The following is an 18701-nucleotide window of genomic DNA, read 5'->3' on the forward strand; positions in this document are numbered from 1 at the left end:
CCGATTTCTTTCAGAAGTCCACCAGTGCAACGTGAGACTTAAACACCACAGACGCCGTGTTCAGGTGTCCAGTCCATCGCTGCTCCAGCAGCCTTTTAAGCTTCTCTCCTTTGTACTGTGCGGCTACAACTGGCTTTTTCAGAAATGTATAAAGGGAATTGCAGACGTCAAAAAAATCTGCAACTGCACTTTCTGAAGAAATAGCATGCACAATCACCAAACAGTGGATGTAAATCACAGCTCTGGTTAACTTGTTTTGTATAAGCCTCTGCATGCCTCGATCTCTTCCCGACATGACGCTGGCTCCGTCATAACACTGACTAAGAATTTTGTTTGCGTCAAGACCAGCTTTTGACAGTTAATCAGGCACATTTGTGAGTGACTGGGCATCACATTGTCTGTGGTCTGCATTGATAACAGCCTCTCTTGCATTTTGTAGTCCTTGTCCATATGACACACTACTATAGAGATGTTTTCACTGCCCGTCGCATCTTTAGTTCCATCCACCTTCAATGTAAACCACGATTCTCCAACATCTTTAACATTCTGCTCCGTTACGATCGTGCTCATCAGTTCAATGATGTGATTTTGAATATCATGTGATGTGTACGTTGAGTTTTTTGGAATGGTACTGAAAGCCTTGGCAAGCTCCTGGTTTTGCTTCAGCGTGTAATCAAGCAGGGAAAGAAACGGTGCGCTGCCCGCTTCATCTCTGCTGCTCACTGAATCCACTTCACCCCGCAGTGTTCGCTCGTTTGAGACAAGAAATTCAACTATGTCTACAACTGCAGACACGTAGAGGCGGTTTCGCGCAAGCTGATGAGAGTTACCCATGGTTGAAATTTCACTTCCAGTGCTGCATCGCATTCCTTTCTCTTTCCAGCTAGCCATGCGTGCTTGATGCTCTTTGCTGTTGCTATGCCTGCTAAATCCCTTTGCTTTATCATTAGCATGCTTCCAGTTAGCATACCCAGTTCTTGTGAAAACAGAGTCATTCCCTCCAAATTTCCTGCACTGAAAACAAAAAGGTGCATCTGCTTGCTGCGAATATTCAAGCCAGTCTCTCTCGTTGTACCAGTTAGCCGAAAACGTCCGTTTACAGTCGTTATTGTGCTGTTGTTTCTTTGGAAACTGCCTGAGACGAACTTGAACTGGCGCGTCAACTCCGAGGTGCTGTGGTGGTCGTCCACACTGCGGCTGAGCGCGATGGCAGATTCTCCGGTCCCGGTGAATCCGGCTCAGAGGCTGTGGCGCCGGGCAGCAGGCGGTTCACTGTCGTCACTGCGCCGGTGCTCCTCGGCTGCTGCTCGGCGGCAGAGATGCTGACAGTGACGTTTCTGACTTTTTCAGCCATTTACAGATGTCCATCCTGCTTCTGAATGAAAATATATCTGCTACCTTAAACTTTGTTGGTTCGTTTGTCGTTCTTTCCTCCGCGGCGGTATGATCCACTTCTTCTTCTTCTTCTCTTTTGTTTGTTGCCGGCTGGCCGCCATCTTGGGGTATTTCCGCCCCCAACTGGACTGGAGTGTTATTTAAGACGGGTCAGATGGAAGCGGTATGATCCACTGACCGACGTGTGACGACATAACGTAAACAGAGTTTGTTTTTTAAGCACATAATAGACTGAAGACTTCAATTTTTTTAATGAAATACTCAGTTTTGACTGAGGGGGCAGGGCAGTCTGTGTGAGGCGGCAACGCCCCCTCACGCCCCCCTTGACGCTGGGTCCACACCGACGAGAGCCAGGAGAATAAAGCCCGGTGCTGCTAAAAGTTTTCTAAACTTCATGTTCAAAACACGACACCTCAGAAAAAAAAAGATGTGTTTTGTTGAACACAGCACATCATGTTTACTGTTAATACTATATATAAATGCAGAGATTGCAGAAAAAAGTGGATAACAGAAGCTTTGAGGGTCTTTTTGAGTAGTTAATCCAGGAACTAGTCCTGGTTACAGTGAAGCAACAACTAACTAAAACTAGTCAACAAACTGAGCCACTGTGGAAAATAACACTTATAGGAGAATCTTAATGTTGGCTCTTTATTGTAAACCTCCTGAAAGCTGGAAGCATCTGTCAATCAATCCAGAGCAGACCTGTCAATCAAGTAGCCACGCCCCCTCATCATGAAAACTTTAACGCTCTGTATAAAATTCAGTATTAATGTATTTTCAGATGGACCACCTGATCTCTGTCCAGGACGAAGACTCTGAGCTGTAGAAACTCAGCCGATCAGTGTTACTGATGTTTCATTTTTCAGTCTATACTGACGAACATCAACATGCGAACGGCGGCCTCAGCGACGTCGTTCAGCCCGTAAAGGCGCCAGAGATCAGGGATGAAGCACCGCAGCGGCTTCAACCGGAGGCTTAGCCCCTGCAGCCAGTAACTAACCACTCAGTTACCAGTAGCTATTAGTAATCACCAGTAACTAAGTATTGACGGTCACCAGTAACTAACCGGAGTGTGTTCTCTGGTTGTGTGTGTTCATGGTGATCGAGCTGGACGGAGGACAGGAGACCATCAGACGGTACTGTGACTGAAATGTGAGCCGATTCTCTTCTGAGTGACTTTATTGATCCGGAACACCAAACACACACGCACACACACAAACACACACACACACACACACACACACACACACACACACACACACACACACACACACACACACACACACACACAGAGCCAAAGTGTAAATGTTCCTGATTTACATTGACTCACACAGCCATAGTGTGGTTGTGTGTGGATCAACTTCCGCCTGATCAGTGACGTCACAGGGTTGCCAGATTGGTAGTACGTCAGTAAACAAGATGATGAACAGCGCGCACACACACACACACACACACACACACACACACACACACACACAGCTGGTTTTTCTTCCACCATAAGTATTTAAACCTTCATCTGTTCTCGGTAAATGGTTCAACCCCCCGGGGCAGCCTGAAGCCTTGCTCGAGGACGCTTAAGCACGAGGACAGAGGGGAAACCGGTGACAACTGAATTGTGCAATCGTATTTAGTTATTAGTATTATTATTATTATTCTTTTTTTTTTTTTTTTTTTATTATTACAATCTTGGTTACGCGTCATCCTTGTCTAATCATACCAGTTGGTGGCGGTAATGCACCATTTTAGTTTGCCAACCGCCATTAAACCCTAAAGAAGAAGAAGAAGAAGAAGAAGGAAACCGGTGACAGGTGTTCTGGCAACCCTCCAATCCACCGCAGCGCTGATGTTCCTGAAACTGATCAGATCTGGCAACCCGACTGCTCCCAGTCAGCCTGCTGGTCTGTACTGGTCCCTGCTGGTCTAAAGTGATCCCTGCTGGTCTGTACTGATCCCTGCTGGTCTAAAGTGATCCCTGCTGGTCTGTACTGGTCCCTGCTGGTCCCTGCTGGTCTAAAGTGATCCCTGCTGGTCTCTGCTGGTCTCTGCTGGTCCCTGCTGGTCTCTGTCGGTCTGATGCCTGGGTTTCAGTCGGCAGGATTTCAGGTAAAGTCTGAGTGAGATGCTGAGTGTGTGAGAGTCTCTGATCACACACACACACACACACACACACACACACAGCGCGCGGTGTGTTTCCAGGAGCGGGTCCGGGTCCGGGTCCGGGTCCGGGTCCGGGTCCTGGTCCTGGACCCTGCTGGTCCTCCCGCCTCGGTTCGGTCCGGTTCAGAAGGAGCCGGTTAGCCTGCATGCTAGCAGCTAGCATCGTCGCGACAGCTGCTTTACGGCAAACAGCTGATCGGACCGGAAGACACGGAGACGGTGCGCAGCACGAAAACCAGACCCGCAAATCCCGAACCAGACCCTCGAATTCCGAACCAGACCCGCAAATACCGGGCCCGTCCGGAACCGGGACGACATGAGCGGCGCAGCCGCGCACCTGAAGATCGTGTTCAGTCCGGGGCGCGTGCAGCTCGTCCAGGTAACCCGCGAAGACCAGGAAGTCCGGATGAGTCCAGGTGACCCGCTGACACAGGGACCACTGCTGACTCCGGTTCTGATGGTTCTGACTGTACTGACTCTAGTCATAATAATAATAATAATAATAATAATGATAATGATAATAGATTTTATTCATAATGCACCATTCATTTGACTCTAAATCTCAAAGTGCTCCAGATAAAACAAGCCCCTATATCTACTGGGGGGGGGGTGGGGGTGGGGTGGAACCAGAGTCAGAGGCCATGACAAGGTCATAGGTCACTCTGATGAGAGCTGGTTCAGTGCTGGGGGGGCGGATTGGAATTTTTCGTATGGACTGTTGGTTTTGAGATGGTTGTGCAGCTGATGTGAGACTCTTTCATGGAATGTGTTGGAGCCAGTTAGCACCGGAAGTATAAATCAGAAGTGGTCACGGCCTGGCAGGGGTTGATGCCTGTGAGAGGAAACAAGGTTTTGACCGCTGTCGCCGCTGCCTCGCCATCGCTGTGTGATTCATGTCCTGTGGTAAAGTTTGTGAGACGGAAAATAAATGGATATATTTATTATACGCAAACGATCGCCTCAGCCACATCATTCATGCAATTCAAGCGCCAGCATGTCAGCCGAAAACCCCGGGTAGAAGCCGTGGGGGCTGAGGCGTAGGCTTAGCCCCTACAGAATGGAAGGTTTGAGATGGACGGTAACTAGAGAGGGGTTCAGGGAGGCTGGGACGGTTCCAGAAACAAGACAACGATTCATGATTTTGGTTCTGAAGGGCCTGGTGGGTCTGGAGTGAGTTTTTAGCGGCGGGGAGGGAAGGGGGGCTAAGGAGCAGGCGGATGGTTTTGAGGAACGATGATCTTCTCGACCTCCTGCTGCGTCGTGACAGGAAGTTGAGGGAGGTTGTTTCTGGGCGTGGTCGGGGCGGATGGGGAGGGGTTGGATGTAAACGAGAGTGCGGAGCGGAGAGTGTGAATTTTTGAGGAGAAGAAATCCAGGAGTTTGTTGCAGTGAGTTGCTGTTGGGGAGCGGCGTGAGAAGGTGTTGGACGGTGTTGTGTAGGACTGTGGAGTCGCGTCCTGGCCTGCGCTGGACAGAGCTGTGGCGTCGGCTCTCCGGTGCTCCCGGCAGGCCAGATGTTCTGTAGACCCGCTCCAGGACACGGCCAGATGTTTTCATGGCCCTCAGCTGGTACCAGGGTGCCGAGGGGCAGTTCTGATGGTTCTGACTCTGGTTCTGATGGTTCTGATGGTTCTGACTCTGGTTCTTGCTCTGCTGTTTCAGGACGAGGAGGAGGAGGACATGGTCCCGGCTCCGAGGGTCCTGGTTACCGGGGCGACGGGCCTGCTGGGCCGGGCGGTGCTGAGGGAGTTCCAGAGGGCCGGCTGGTCGGCCACGGGGACGGGCTACAGGAGGGCCCGGCCCCGCCTCCTCCGCTGCGACCTGACGGACGAGGACGCCGTGAGAGGACTGATCCAGGAGTTCAAGGTACCCCGCAGACCACCTGGGACCCAGACCACCTGGGACCCAGACCACCTGGGACCCAGACCACCTGGGACCCAGACTAACCGTAACCCCAGTGACAGGCAGACGGCAGCCCTCCAGTGGAGGGATGTACATGTTGCTATAGCAACCAGCAGAAACCGAGCACACCTGGATCCCGGATGGGGGGACTGTGTCTCCTGTCCTGGTTGCTCTGGTCTCTCTCGTCCCCGGTGGACGGCTCTGGTTTCGGGGCTGTGATGAGGACTTCCCTCCTCTCCCCTCAGCTTCCTGTCGGGTTCTGCTCAGTTCCCCGTGTGGAGAACCAGCAGGAGCCAGACTCGGGGAGCGGGTTCCTGTTCTCCAGGTCTGGTTCAGACTCACAATAGAACGTCTTGCTGTAAGAGGACGGACAGCGTGCTGTCCTCAGGTTCTGCTGGGTTCTGGAGGATGATGAGGATCTGATCACTGCTTTTCTGTGATTTTTAAAACATGATGAAACGTTTAATAAAGGAGTTTTGACAATAAAATATCTCTCTCTGTCCCTGTCCCTGTCTGTCCCTGTCCCTGTCCGTCTCTGTCCTCCCAGCCTGACGTCATTGTCCACTGTGCAGCTGAGAGACGTCCAGATGTGGTGGAGCGACACACCGACGCAGCCGTGAACCTGAACGTTCATGCAACCAGCACACTGGCCAAGGAGGCGGGTCAGTGATGACATCACTGCACGACATCACTGCATGACGTCACAACATGGCATCACCGCATGACGTCACAGCACGGCTTCATATTATGACATCACAGTATGATGTCACATCATGACATCACCACACAGCATCAGCGCATGACATCACAACATGACGTCACAGCGTGACATCACCACACGGCTTCTGCCATACGACACAATCACGTGACTGTGAGAACAGAGAACAGTGAATGTTCCGCTGAAGAGAAACACAAAAACAAATTGTCTTTAAGTGTCTCTGTCCCCCTCCCTCTCTGTCTCTCTGTCTCTGTCTGTCCCCGTCCCCCAGCGCTGTGCGGATGTCTCTTCATCTACATCAGCACCGACTACGTGTTTGACGGGAGGAATCCTCCGTACGGAGAAGACGACGCTCCCAACCCTCTGAACGTTTATGGGCGGAGCAAACTGGAAGGAGAGCGAGAGACTCTGAGACACTGTCCAGGTGCTCCCGTCTGTCCCCGTCCGTCCGTCCGTCCCCCCGTCCCCTCTCTGACCCGTCCGTCCGTCCCGCCAGGCGCGGTGGTGCTGCGGGTGCCGGTGCTGTTCGGGGAGGTGGAGTTTGTGGCGGAGAGCGCCGTGACGTCTCTGTGGCTGAAGGTGGAGTCCTCAGAGGACACCTGCACCCTGGACCACGTCCTGCAGAGGTTTCCCACCGACGTGCGAGACGTGGCCGCCGTCTGCCGCAAGCTGTCCCAGAGAGCCAGACAGGTACCCCGTCTCACCCCGTCTGTCTGTCTCACCCCCGTCTCACCCCCTGTCCATCCGTCTGTCTCACCGCCCCGTCTGTCCTCAGGACCCGTCCATCAGAGGAATATTTCATTTCTCTGCGAAGGAGCAGATGACGAAGTACGAGATGGGCGTGGCCATGGCTCAGGCCTTCCACCTGCCGTCTCACCACCTCCTGCCGGTGAGTCCAGCCGTCCTCCGCACCGCCGGCGGGCCCCCGCGGTCCTGACGGTCCGTCTGTCTCTCTGTCCGTCTCTCTGTCTGCAGCTGACCGAGCTGCCGGCGGCGTCCGCCCCTCGACCAATCAACAGCCAGCTGAACTGCTCCCGCCTGGAGCTGCTGGACCTCGGAGTCGAACCCAGAACCTTCTCCTCCGCCATCGCCGACTGTCTCTGGCCCTTCACCGCCGACAAGCGCTGGAGACAGACCGTCTTCCACTGAGAGACGGACGAACTGAGACACACACACTGAGAGACGGATGAAGAGGCTGAGACAGACGGGAGCAGACTGACAGACGAAGAAAGAGAAATGAAGACACATTGATGGACAAACAGAGAGACAGACAGACAGACACAGGGACAGAGAGAGAGAGACAGAGACAGACAGGTTGACAGATGCAGGGACAGACATCGGGACAGACACAGGGACAGACAGTGGGACACGGTGTGTTTGTGAATGTTTGGTCGCGTTCGAAGCTTCTCTTGACTTTTGGATTTTTCTTTCTGTTGAACTTGGATAAACATGTTGGACACAGACGGTCTCAGTGTCTTATTGTCCGTCCGTCCGTCCGTCCGGTCAAAGGTCTGCAGAAATAAAAGTGTCTGTGTGTAAAACGCCTCAGAGACGAGACGGGAGTATTTCCAGGCTGAAGCAGGGACGCTGGAGACGTGGATTCCTTTGGTTTTCTGTCCTTCGGTCCTCCAGAGAGAAGGAGTCCATCTGACTGAGATATTCATGTTCCTGGGTGAAAGCTGAGAGGTCAGCAGGAGCTCGTGCACGCGCAGTACAGTATTAAAGAATCTCTTCATTCATAAATTCCTGGAGGACGTGGCGTCATGGCGTCATGACGTCAGCAGGCGGCAGCAGAGGGCCGCTGTGAGTCCGCGGTGTTTCCTGCTCCGCTCTGCCGCGCAGCGAGCCGCTTTCTGGGCGTCTGTCAGTCCGAGGCGGGCCCGCGGACCGTCCAGCGGGCGGACCTGTCCCCGGGACACGGGGACAAGGGGACTCCCGGAGGCCTAAACCTGTCTGCGGCGGCCAGGCAGCCGGTGTTCTGGACCCTCCCCGGGCGTTACCATGGTGACGGTCTCCGGACGGGGACGCACTGAGCGTGCGCGGCGGAAGGGGGCGTGGCCACAGGCTGCGGGGCTCCGGCAGGAGGCCGGTGAAGGCAGAGGAGTAGAACCGCAGCAGGAGCAGCCCGAGGCGGCCGCAGGAGCCCGGACAGCCCGCGGTGAGTCCCCGCAGCCCCGGACAGATGTTTCCAGATGTTTCCGGCTGTCAAACTTCACCTTTACACGTTTTCTTTTACTTTTCACTGACTGAGAACAACTTTGAAAGTTAAACAAAGTCATTTAGGTTTAAATTTAACTCCAGATTCGATGAAATTCAAAGGAAAGCGGCTAAAATGACAAGAAATCCAACTGCTCTTCGCTTTATTTTTCATTTTAATGATTCATCTTTACAGAATAAGATGCTTTTTCTGTCAGAGCTGAGTTTTAGTTCCATTTGACTTGTTGCTCTTGAGTCCGTTTGTGATTAATTTCATTTAATATCGACAAACAAACCCATTAAATAAATAAATAAATAAATAAATAAATAAATAAATATAAGCAAAATGAAAATCTGAAAGGGAAATAAAAAAGTTGTGAATGAACAGATGCAGTAGTCCATTTTTTTGCTAACATAATTTAAAAATTCATAAAGCATGACTTAAAAGCAGATCTGAGAAGCCTGCTGGAAATGTGAAAAAAGGGACAATCAGAATCATTTCTGTGTGTGTGTGTGTGTGTGTGTGTGTGTGTGTGTGTGTGTGTGTGTGTGTGTGTGTGTGTGTGTGTGTGTGTGTGTGTGTGTGTCTCCAGGGTGTGAGGAAGATGAAGTGACCTTGCTGTCATTGGAGGTTGAAGATGAGGCCTCAGTGAAGAGCAAAGCAGTGCCATGAGGTCAGAGGTCGTCTCTCGAACACCAGGCTGTAGAGCATCTTCCTCCTCTAACATCAGACCATAGAGTCGCTGTAATCTGCAGTCAGTGTCTCTGCTCAGAGGATCTGAAACATTCCCGACATTTCTCTTCTCTCCTGTCTCTGTTAACAGTAAATCGCCGAGACTTCCGAAACCTTCAGGTAGGAATCCTTCTGGTCTGCTCCTCTGTAACGTCTGCAACGTCTGTAACGTCTAACGTCTGTAACGTCTGTAACGTCTGTAACGTCTGTAACGTCTAACGTCTGTAACGTCTGTAACGTCTGTAACGTCTGTAACGTCTAACGTCTGTAACGTCTGTAACGTCTGTAACGTCTGCAACGTCTGTAACGTCTGTAACGTCTGCAACGTCTAACGCTGTGTTTTAGCCGGACGCGATGCAAATTTTTTGCGCGATGACATTCCATACAACGTCAATGTAATGACGCGATTGTTGCTCAGTGGCGAGTGTTTCCTGTGAAAATTTGCTCGCTGCTCAAGTTAAAATAATTGAACTTTTCAAGTGATTTCGCTTGTTGACGCGCCAGGACAGCCAATCAGCACGGAGGTCGTCGCGGACGTGACGGGCTGGAGCGACGTGATGCCGACAAGTGGCGAGGGTTTTTTTCATATTTGTACCAGCAATAGAACTCGAGCGTCCGGCGCGGCGCCGTTTCATTTGTCGTGCAAATATATTCACGTTCACCGCTTCTGGTGGGAACGCAGCGTCTGTAACGTCTAACATCTGTAACATCTGTAACATCTGTCCCCTCCACCCCCCTCGCTCCCAGATCCTGAGGAAGGCTGGGGACGTTGAGTCCCAGTGGACCGTGTTCTCCCTGTTCTCCCTGTTCTCCCTGTTCTCCCTGTTCTCCCTGTTCTCCTCCTCTGTTGAAGCAGCTGCTTCAGGAGGTTGTGGAGGCAGGAACTGGGGTCTGGGGGAGGTCAGGAGGTCAGGAGGTCCTGAGGAGGACTACCTTCTGGCAAACTGTCCGGCGCCTCAGGAGGGAACAGCAGGTCTAGAACATCACTGTTTACAGTGGAGGACGGTAGCTGCTGTCCTCCACGAAGGGACATTGTAGGACGGTGGAAGGAAGACTTCCAGGACCTCCTCAATCCTGTCACCATGTCTTCCTGGAGGAAGCAGAGGCTGAGGACTGAGCGCTGGACTGAGGAGGAAGTTCCTTATGTGATGGAATGTTACTTATTGCACCTTCAGTCTCTGGACGTTCAGGACTGTCTCGTTGACTCGTCTCTGTAACATCACCTGGCGGTCGGGGACAGATCCTCTGGACAGGCAGACCTGGGTGGTGGTCCCTCTTTTTTAAAAAGGGGGACCAGAGGATGTTTTCCAACATCCTCAGGGGGGTGAGGATGGTGGGGGTGATTAGGGGAGTCAGACTCCTCAGCCTCGACAGAAAGTCTGTTCCAGGTCCTGGAGAGGAGGATCCACCGATAGGGGAACCTCGGATCCAGGAGGAACTGCAGCCTGGTCCAGCTTCACATGTCCTCTTTGGGGAGTTCTCTCTTCACCGCTTCCTGTCGTGCTACATTCTGTGCTCTCGCGCAGCGCTCCATGCAGCCCCTGGTCCTCTGGTCCCGGAGAAGCGTCTCCGGTTGTCCAGACTGTCTCTGATCTTTCCTACAGATGATTTATAGTTTATCATTTAGTTTCAGAGTTCATTTTGACTTTCTTTCTGTCTCTGAGTCTCAGGGCGGCGCCCGAGAGATTAGATCATTTCACTTCTGTCTCAGACCTTCTCGTCCCTCCAGACGGTCTTCTGTCTCTGTCCTCAGCGTCTCTCTCTCTCTGGGTGTCTTTGCAGGCGGAGCTACAGCCTGAAGGCTTCAGAGTCTGTTTTCAAAGTAGCGTCCGTCATGTTTTGTTTGCCGCGGCGCTCTGGCGCTTCATATACCGACGCATACGCACAACGCCGTCGGACATGTGAAGCATGGAGGACGAGGCTGAAGCGGTCTTCGTCCTGATCACAGAACGCCATGGGGCTTGAGGGTTTGTGGAGTTCGCCAGTCCATACGTGTTTCGTGGATCTGGACGAGATGGTAGACAGTTCCTGGGGTCTTGTGGGGGCCTTTGGCAGTCTGGAGTCCAGGGCTCCTTGTTCATTGACGTCCGGTCTCTGTAGGACCGAAGCAGGAGTCTGGTCCACATTACCGGCAGTAAATACAGATCGGTTCCCGGGGCATGTGGGACACTCTCAGGGGACAGGATGTCTCTGCCTCCCTGCTGAGACTGCTGTCCCCCCTCACCTGGTCCCGGGTCAGAGGGGAGGACCGGACCGGGTCAGACTGTCGGTCCGGAGCTGCTGTGACAGGACTGTGTGTGCAGGAGGGGGGAGGAGGAGGAGGCGCCTGAGGAGGAGCTCCAGAGCAACCCGGCCCACCAGCAGGTTCCAGGCCTCCAGCACCATGGAGTAAGAGAGTCCCCGAGTCAAGGTCAGAAGGTCAGAAGGTCAGACTAACCAGACTAACCAGACCCTGTGACCCTGCAGCTCCGCTCGCTCGGCCCTGAAGAGGAGGAGCAGGGAGGAGGTGAGGCACCGCAACCTGCAACACAACAAGTAACGGTCCAAAAAGGTTCATTGGTCTTTCCAATTTATAATCCAAAAGCAAAGGTTCTTTTCCAAAGACCAGGGAGGTATTTTTGTTATTTACCTGACGGTTTCGGCAGCTGTCAGCTGTCTTCTTCAGAGAGTCACGTGACTCTCTGAAGAAGACAGCTGACAGCTGCCGAAACCGTCAGGTAAATAACAAAAATACCTCCCTGGTCTTTGGAAAAGAACCTTTGCTTTTGGATTACAACAAGTAACGGTAACACAACCAGCAACACAGCCAGGAACACAACCAGCAACACAGCCAGGAACACAACCAGCAACACAGCCAGGAACACAACCAACAGGACAACCAGCAGCATAACCAACAGTGCCACAAACGCAGCCAGCAGCACAACAAATAACACACACAGCAACACAACCAGCAACTCAACCAACAGGACAACCAACAACACATGAGCGGTCGCTGGGTCATCTCCAGGTGCGAGCGGTTGCCGGGTTGTCTCCAGGTGTGAGCGGTTGTCTCCAGGTGTGAGCGGTTGTCTCCAGGTGTGAGCGGTCGCCGGGTCGTCTCCAGGTGTGAGCGGTCGCCGGGTCGTCTCCAGGTGTGAGCGGTTGTCTCCAGGTGTGAGCGGTTGCCGGGTCGTCTCCAGGTGTGAGCGGTTGTCTCCAGGTGTGAGCGGTTGCCGGTTCGTCTCCAGGTGTGAGCGGTCGCCGGGTTGTCTCCAGGTGTGAGCGGTCGCCGGGTTGTCTCCAGGTGTGAGCGGTCGCCGGGTTGTCTCCAGGTGTGAGCGGTTGCCGGGTTGTCTCCAGGTGTGAGCGGTTGTCTCCAGGTGTGAGCGGTTGTCTCCAGGTGTGAGCGGTTGTCTCCAGGTGTGCGCGGTTGCCGGGTTGTCTCCAGGTGTGAGCGATTGTCTCCAGGTGTGCGCGGTTGCCGGGTTGTCTCCAGGTGTGAGCGGTTGTCTCCAGGTGTGCGCGGTTGCCAGGTTGTCTCCAGGTGTGAGCGGTTGTCTCCGGGTGTGCGCGGTTGTCTCCAGGTGTGCGCGGTTGCGGGGTTGTCTCCAGGTGTGAGCGGTTGTCTCCAGGTGTGAGCGGTTGTCTCCGGGTGTGAGCGGTTGTCTCCAGGTGTGCGCGGTTGCCGGGTTGTCTCCAGGTGTGAGCGGTTGTCTCCAGGTGTGCACGGTTGCCGGGTTGTCTCCAGGTGTGTGTGCCTTCCGTCTGGCTCTCTTGTCCTCTGCCAGGCTCTGGATCCTCTGCTGTGTCTTCCAGCTCTCAGTGTTGATAATAACAATAATAATGCATTGGTTTTATATAGCGCTTTTTCATTACACTCAAAGACGCTGGCCAAGACAGCAGCAGTTTCCAAAGTTCAAATGAATAGAGGTATCTGTGCCTATGGCGGCGCGTGCACACGCAGCGGCTCCTCTCTGTCCCGACCAAACGGTGTTTCCGTGTTTTTTGTGCGTCCCAAGGAGAACTTACTCCCGCAAGCTTCTGCTCGACATCCGCAGAATCATATTCAGAAATACATTCACGTCAGAGATTTCAGCGGACGTGGAAAAGCTCCGCTCCTACGGTCTGCTCCGGAGTCCCGCTCAACCCCCGACCCTCGCCCCTGCGGTGAGCCCACAGTGGAGGCGCCACAGGCGGAACAGGAGGAAGCAGAAGAGGGGTAAGCGCGGAGGTATCCGAGCTAGGCTAGCTGCTAGCCCTCATCGTCCGGCTATCCCCACCATCATCCTGGCTAACGTGCGCTCGCTGGATAACAAACTGGATTACATCCGCCTTCTTCGGACATCTGTAAAGACTGTGAGTGAGTGCTGTGTCCTTGTCTTCGTGGAAACATGGCTCAATGACAGCGTCCCGGACTGTGCTATCCAGCTAGAGCGGCTAACATGCTACCGGGCTGACAGAGCGCTCGTCGAGGGGGGGAAGACTCGCGGCGGGGGGCTCTGTGTTTACATCAGTGACGCCTGGTGCCGTGACGCCGTTGTCGTCTGTAAACGCTGCTCACCACTGGTGGAGTTTATGATCATCAAGTGCCGCCCATTCTTCCTGCCAAGAGAAATTACAGCTGTTTTACTGGCAGCAATATACATCCCCCCTGGCTCCACCAACAACAGGAGTGGGGCACTGAATGAACTCTATCAGCACATCAGTGAGCAGCAGACAGCCCATCCTGACGCCTTCCTCATCCTGGCTGGAGATTTCAACCACGCTAACCCAAAGAGCGTGTTTCCACAACTCCATGGACATATTAACTTTCCCACAAGAGGTGCTAATATCCTGGACAATGTTTTCACTACACACAGTGGTGCCTACAAAGCCACCCCCCTCCCCCACCTCGGGGCTTCAGACCACACTACTGTTATGCTCCTGCCAGCATACAGGCCGCTGGTTAAAATCAACAGACCAGCGAAGAAGACAATCCGTGTGTGGCCAGAGGGGTCGTCAGCGGCACTCCAGGACTGCTTCTCCACCACTGACTGGAGTGTGTTCAGAGAGGCGGCCACCTTCAACGACACCATAGACCTCCAGGAGTACACAGAGACCGTCACTGCTTACATGAGGAAATGCATGGACGACGTCACGGTCTCCAGAACCATCTCCACTCACGCCAACCAGAAACCATGGCTGACAGGGGAAGTCCACAGACTTCTGAGGGCTCGGAATGCTGCCTTCAGAGCTGGGGATGAAGCAGGCCTAAGGACAGCCAGGGCTAACCTGTCACGAGGTATCAGAGTGGCCAAGAGACAGTACTCCAGGAGGATCGCAGATCGTTTCACTGACAGCAGAGACACCAGGAACCTGTGGCGAGGGATCCAGACCATCACGGATTATAAGCCCGCTCCACAGACCTGTGACAACACCACCTCTCTGCTGAATCAACTGAACGACTTCTTTGCTCGCTTTGAGGCCGACAACAACACCCCAGCACAGAAAGCCCCACCTCCTCCTGACGACCAGGTGCTGAAACTGTCCCCGGACAGCGTGAGGAGATTCCTCAAAGGGACCAATGTACTGAAAGCCCCAGGTCCTGACAATATTCCTGGTCGTATCCTGAGAGACTGTGCTGAGGAGCTCACTGATGTTTTCACTGACATCTTTAACATCTCGTTGAGCCAGGCTGTTGTCCCCACATGCCTCAAAGCCACCACCATCATCCCGGTTCCTAAGAAGCCGTCTCCATCCCACTACAATGACTATCGCCCGGTCGCACTCACCTCCATCCTTATGAAGTGCTTTGAGCGGCTAGTCATGCAGCACATCAAGTCTGCCCTCCCATCCACCCTGGATCCCTACCAGTTTGCTTATCGGTCCAACCGCTCGACCGATGACGCCATCGCCACTGCTCTCCACTCAGCCCTGACCCACCTGGAGACCAAGAACTCATACGTCAGAATGCTGTTCATCGACTTCAGCTCAGCATTCAACACAATCATCCCCCAGCAGCTCATCTACAAACTGGACCGGCTGGGACTCAACACCACCTTGTGCAACTGGCTGCTGGACTTTCTGACAGGGAGACCACAGGCAGTTCGGGTTGGCAGCAACACCTCCGGCACCATCATTTTGAACACGGGGGCCCCCCAGGGATGTGTGCTGAGCCCCCTCCTCTTCACTCTGCTGACCCATGACTGCACACCCTCATCCAGCTCAAACCTCTTCATCAAGTTTGCTGATGACACGACCGTGGTGGGTCTCATCAACAATGACGATGAGACAACCTACCGGAGTGAGGTGAGCCGCCTGGCCACGTGGTGTCAGGACAACAATCTCCACCTGAACGTGGAGAAGACGAAGGAGATTGTTGTGGACTTCAGGAGAGAGCATTCCCAGCATGCTCCACTGACCATCAACGGTGCTGCTGTGGAGAGAGTGAGCAGCACCAAGTTTCTGGGTGTGCACATCTCTGAGGATCTTTCCTGGAACACCAACACCACATCACTGGCTAAAACAGCTCAACGGCGGCTCTACTTCCTCCGTAGACTGAGAAGAGCGAGAGCCCCAACCCCCATGATGACCACCTTTTACAGAGGCACTGTAGAGAGCATCCTGACCAGCTGCATCACGGTGTGGTACGGCGCCTGCACCGTGTCCTGCTGCAAGACCCTGCAGCGCATTGTGAGAGCAGCCGAGAAGATCATTGGTGTCTCTCTCCCCTCCCTCTCCTCTATTTACAACACCCGCCTCACCCGCACAGCCACCAGGATCGCAGGTGACCCCACTCACCCTGCCCACAGCCTCTTCAGCCTGCTGCCGTCGGCTAGGAGACTGCGGAGCCTCCGGGCCAGAACTAGCAGACTCAAGGACAGCTTTTTCCACCAGGCAGTCAGGAAGCTAAACTCCCTCCCTGCTCTGCCCCCACTCCCTGTCTCTGCCCCCCGCCACTGACCTCAGGCCTGAACTTTTCTGTGTTTTACTGTGTTATTAGTAAATTATTTTATTTATTTGTTTGTTGCACCGTGGGTCCGAGAGGACTGTAATTTCATTTGTGCTGTATGTGTTTATGTATGGCATATTTGACAAATAAACTGACTTTGACTTTGACTTGACTTTGACATTGCATTGCATTATTCATTCATACCATACTGGGTGGTGGTAAGCTGCTGCTGTAGCCACAGCTGCCCTGGGGCAGACTGATGGAAGCGAGGCTGCCAATCTGCGCCATCGGCCCCTCCGACCAACACCAACCATTCACTCTCACAACTTTCATACCAGGCAACGTGGGTGAAGTGTCTTGCCCAAGGACACAACGACAGTTTTACACCTGCCGGAGCGGGGATCGAGACGACCTGCTCTACCAACTGAGCTACTGTCGCCCCTGTCCAGAGCTTTCATGTCTCGCTTGCAGACATCCTCGAAGTGCAGCTCGGGTCGTCCAGCATGTCTCGCGCCAGACGCTAGCTCACCATACAAGATGCCTTTTGGGATTGGGCCGTCTTCCATGCGGCGAACATGGCTGAGCCGGCGCAGCCTTCGCTGTCTGAGCAGCGTTACACTGTAGGGAGGCCGGAAAACTGTTGAGCCTCTCTCCTGCTCTGATCTTGGTCGTGGTTGTCAGTTTGGGGTTTTCCCAGACACGTGTAGCGATTCGACCAAGTTGCAGCCTTCCTGATGCGCTGGTTGACTTCTGCGTCAAGGGACAGGTTTTCGCTGATTGTGGACCCCAGGTAGGTGAACTGGTGCACAGCGCCTAGTTCCTACTTGTGAGTGGTGGTGACAGGTGGTGTTTCCACACCCTAGACCAAGACATTGGTCTTCTTCAGGCTGATCGTGAGCCTGGAGTCTTTGCAGGCTTGAGAAAATGTGTTCATGAGTTCCTGGAGCTCTGGCTCTGGGTGTGAGGAGACTGCAGCGTCATCAGCAAAGAGCAGGTCGCTGATCGTGCTCTCATGAACTTTGGTCTTGCTCTCAGCCTGGCAATGTAGAACAGCTCCCCGTCTGGTCTGGTGTGGCAGGTTCGGGCCTGCTGTGGCTGCTTCAGGAGCCGGGAGAAGAAGATCCCGAAGAGGGCGGTGCCAGAATGCCTCCTTGCTTCACCGCGCTCTTGATGTCGAAGGGTTTGGACATGCTGCCTTCGTACGGCACCGTCGCCTTCATGCCGTCGTGGAATGACCTGATCATGCTGTATGATTTTGGGGGGCATCCAGTTTTCACCCGGGGACTGAAGCGCCCCCTGCTGACCAAATCAAACGCTTTCGTTAGGTTAGTGAAAGCAATGTACCGGGGCTTCTGTTGTTCTCGGCACTTCTCCTGCAGCTGACGAAGGGAGACGATCATGTACACTGTGGAGCGCTCTGCTCGAAAGCCACTGGAACTCTGGGTACTCGCTCTCCAGCTGTTGTAGGCGTGCTAGCACGACTCGGGTGTACACATCCGTCTGATGTTGCCTGTCGCTGCTGCATTCTGGGTATTTTCACTGTGCTGTTGCCAGTACTCTCTGGCACTTCTTCTTGCTGTCGGCTGCACTTTGCTCCTGGCTGATCTGAGTGCTTGGAGGGACTCTCTGTAGGTGAGCGCTCGTATTCAGCCAGGGCAGCTCTCTTTGCTTCGATGACTGGTGTCGTCTCGCTGGACTTCACATCAAACCAGTCACAGCTCTTGGAGGTCTTCCTTCCAAATGTTGCAAAGGCTGTTTTCTGAATCGTCTCACGGAGCTGGTCCCATTTGTTAGAGGCGGATTTGTGCGATTGTTCTGCAGACGAGGTGTCCTCCAGAGATTTGGCAAATTCTTCAACTTTCTCTGGGGTACTGCATCCTGGTGGTGTCGATGCGGGGCTTCCCCTTCTGCTTGGTGTGGTGGACTTTCCGGGTTTGAAGCTCGCTAGCGAGTGGTCGGTGTCGCAGTCTGCACTGTGGTGGGAGCGATGAGCACCAACTTGAGGCTCACACGTCTCACAACGGCCATGTCCAGCTGGCGCCAGGGCTTCGAGCTTGGGTGTCTCCATGAAACTCTGTGTTGTGGCTTAGTCTGGAAATAGGTGTTGGTCATGCAGAGGCCGTGATGCGAGCAACCTGCAACGCAACCAATAGGACACCTAACTCCACCGGCAGGTGGAGACGGTGTGTAGCAGCTCAGATTTCCATGAGTGACTCAACCATCAGAGGTATTTTGAAGGTGGCTGTCACACACACACACACACACACACACACACACACACACACACACACACACACACACACACACACACACACACACACACACACACACACACACACTTGCACACAGTGAGCAGAACACGACCCGGAGAAGTATCACACGCTCTCTCAGCCTGGAGCAGCAGGGCGCTGCCCTCCTTATCAGGGTTCTTGGGGGGGCGCTGCTCCCTGCTGCCCCCCTATCAGCAGCCCCTGGCCCCGCCCCTCCCTGCTGCCCCCCTATCAGCCGCCCCTGGCCCCGCCCCTCCCTGCTGCCCTCTATCAGCTGCCCCTGGCCCCGCCCCTCCCTGCTGCCCCCCTATCAGCTGCCCCTGGCCCCGCCCCTCCCTACGGCCCCCCCTCAGCCCCCCTCTCTATCAGCAGCAGACAGACAGACGCTCTCTCTTGTTTTTGTGTCTCGGACTCAGAGAA

The 18701-nt window shown here is 53.8% G+C and overlaps 2 protein-coding genes across 3 annotated transcripts in view; both read left to right on the forward strand.

The window, feature by feature from the left end:
* The first annotated feature begins 3289 nt into the window (after positions 1–3289).
* Positions 3290–7635, forward strand: mat2b (methionine adenosyltransferase 2 non-catalytic beta subunit methionine). 2 transcript variants are annotated; one of them, XM_030120260.1, is made up of 7 exons: positions 3290–3498; positions 5215–5418; positions 6002–6116; positions 6444–6596; positions 6669–6862; positions 6948–7061; positions 7148–7635. In XM_030120260.1, exons 1-7 carry the CDS (start codon positions 3469–3471, stop codon positions 7319–7321), a joined length of 984 nt encoding a protein of 327 aa, XP_029976120.1. In that variant the 5' UTR covers positions 3290–3468; the 3' UTR covers positions 7322–7635. The 2 variants fall into 2 exon arrangements, with proteins under 2 accessions (XP_029976120.1, XP_029976119.1); XM_030120259.1 differs by lacking the exon at positions 3290–3498 and adding an exon at positions 3731–3931.
* Positions 7636–8158: 523 nt separating this feature from the next.
* The window catches only part of LOC115409189 (ATPase family AAA domain-containing protein 2-like), a 25325-nt gene continuing 14782 nt past the window's right edge, over positions 8159–18701 (forward strand). The window contains exons 1-5 of the mRNA XM_030120241.1: positions 8159–8330; positions 8962–9042; positions 9193–9221; positions 11405–11489; positions 11568–11607. Of these exons, the coding sequence (XP_029976101.1) occupies positions 9038–9042; positions 9193–9221; positions 11405–11489; positions 11568–11607 (159 nt within the window). The 5' untranslated portion in view covers positions 8159–8330; positions 8962–9037. The remainder of the gene's footprint in view (positions 8331–8961; positions 9043–9192; positions 9222–11404; positions 11490–11567; positions 11608–18701) is intronic.

The sequence above is a fragment of the Salarias fasciatus genome, chromosome 22, assembly GCF_902148845.1.
Source record: "Salarias fasciatus chromosome 22, fSalaFa1.1, whole genome shotgun sequence".
Taxonomy (NCBI): domain Eukaryota; kingdom Metazoa; phylum Chordata; class Actinopteri; order Blenniiformes; family Blenniidae; genus Salarias; species Salarias fasciatus.

Coding starts and splice junctions, on each gene's coding strand:
- mat2b (XM_030120259.1), top strand. CDS start 3,869: ATGAGCGGCGCAGCCGCGCACCTGAAGATCGTGTTCAGTCCGGGGCGC. Junction 6,597..6,668: donor GACTCTGAGACACTGTCCAG/GTGCTCCCGTCT, acceptor CCGTCCCGCCAG/GCGCGGTGGTGCTGCGGGTG. Junction 7,062..7,147: donor CGTCTCACCACCTCCTGCCG/GTGAGTCCAGCC, acceptor CTCTGTCTGCAG/CTGACCGAGCTGCCGGCGGC.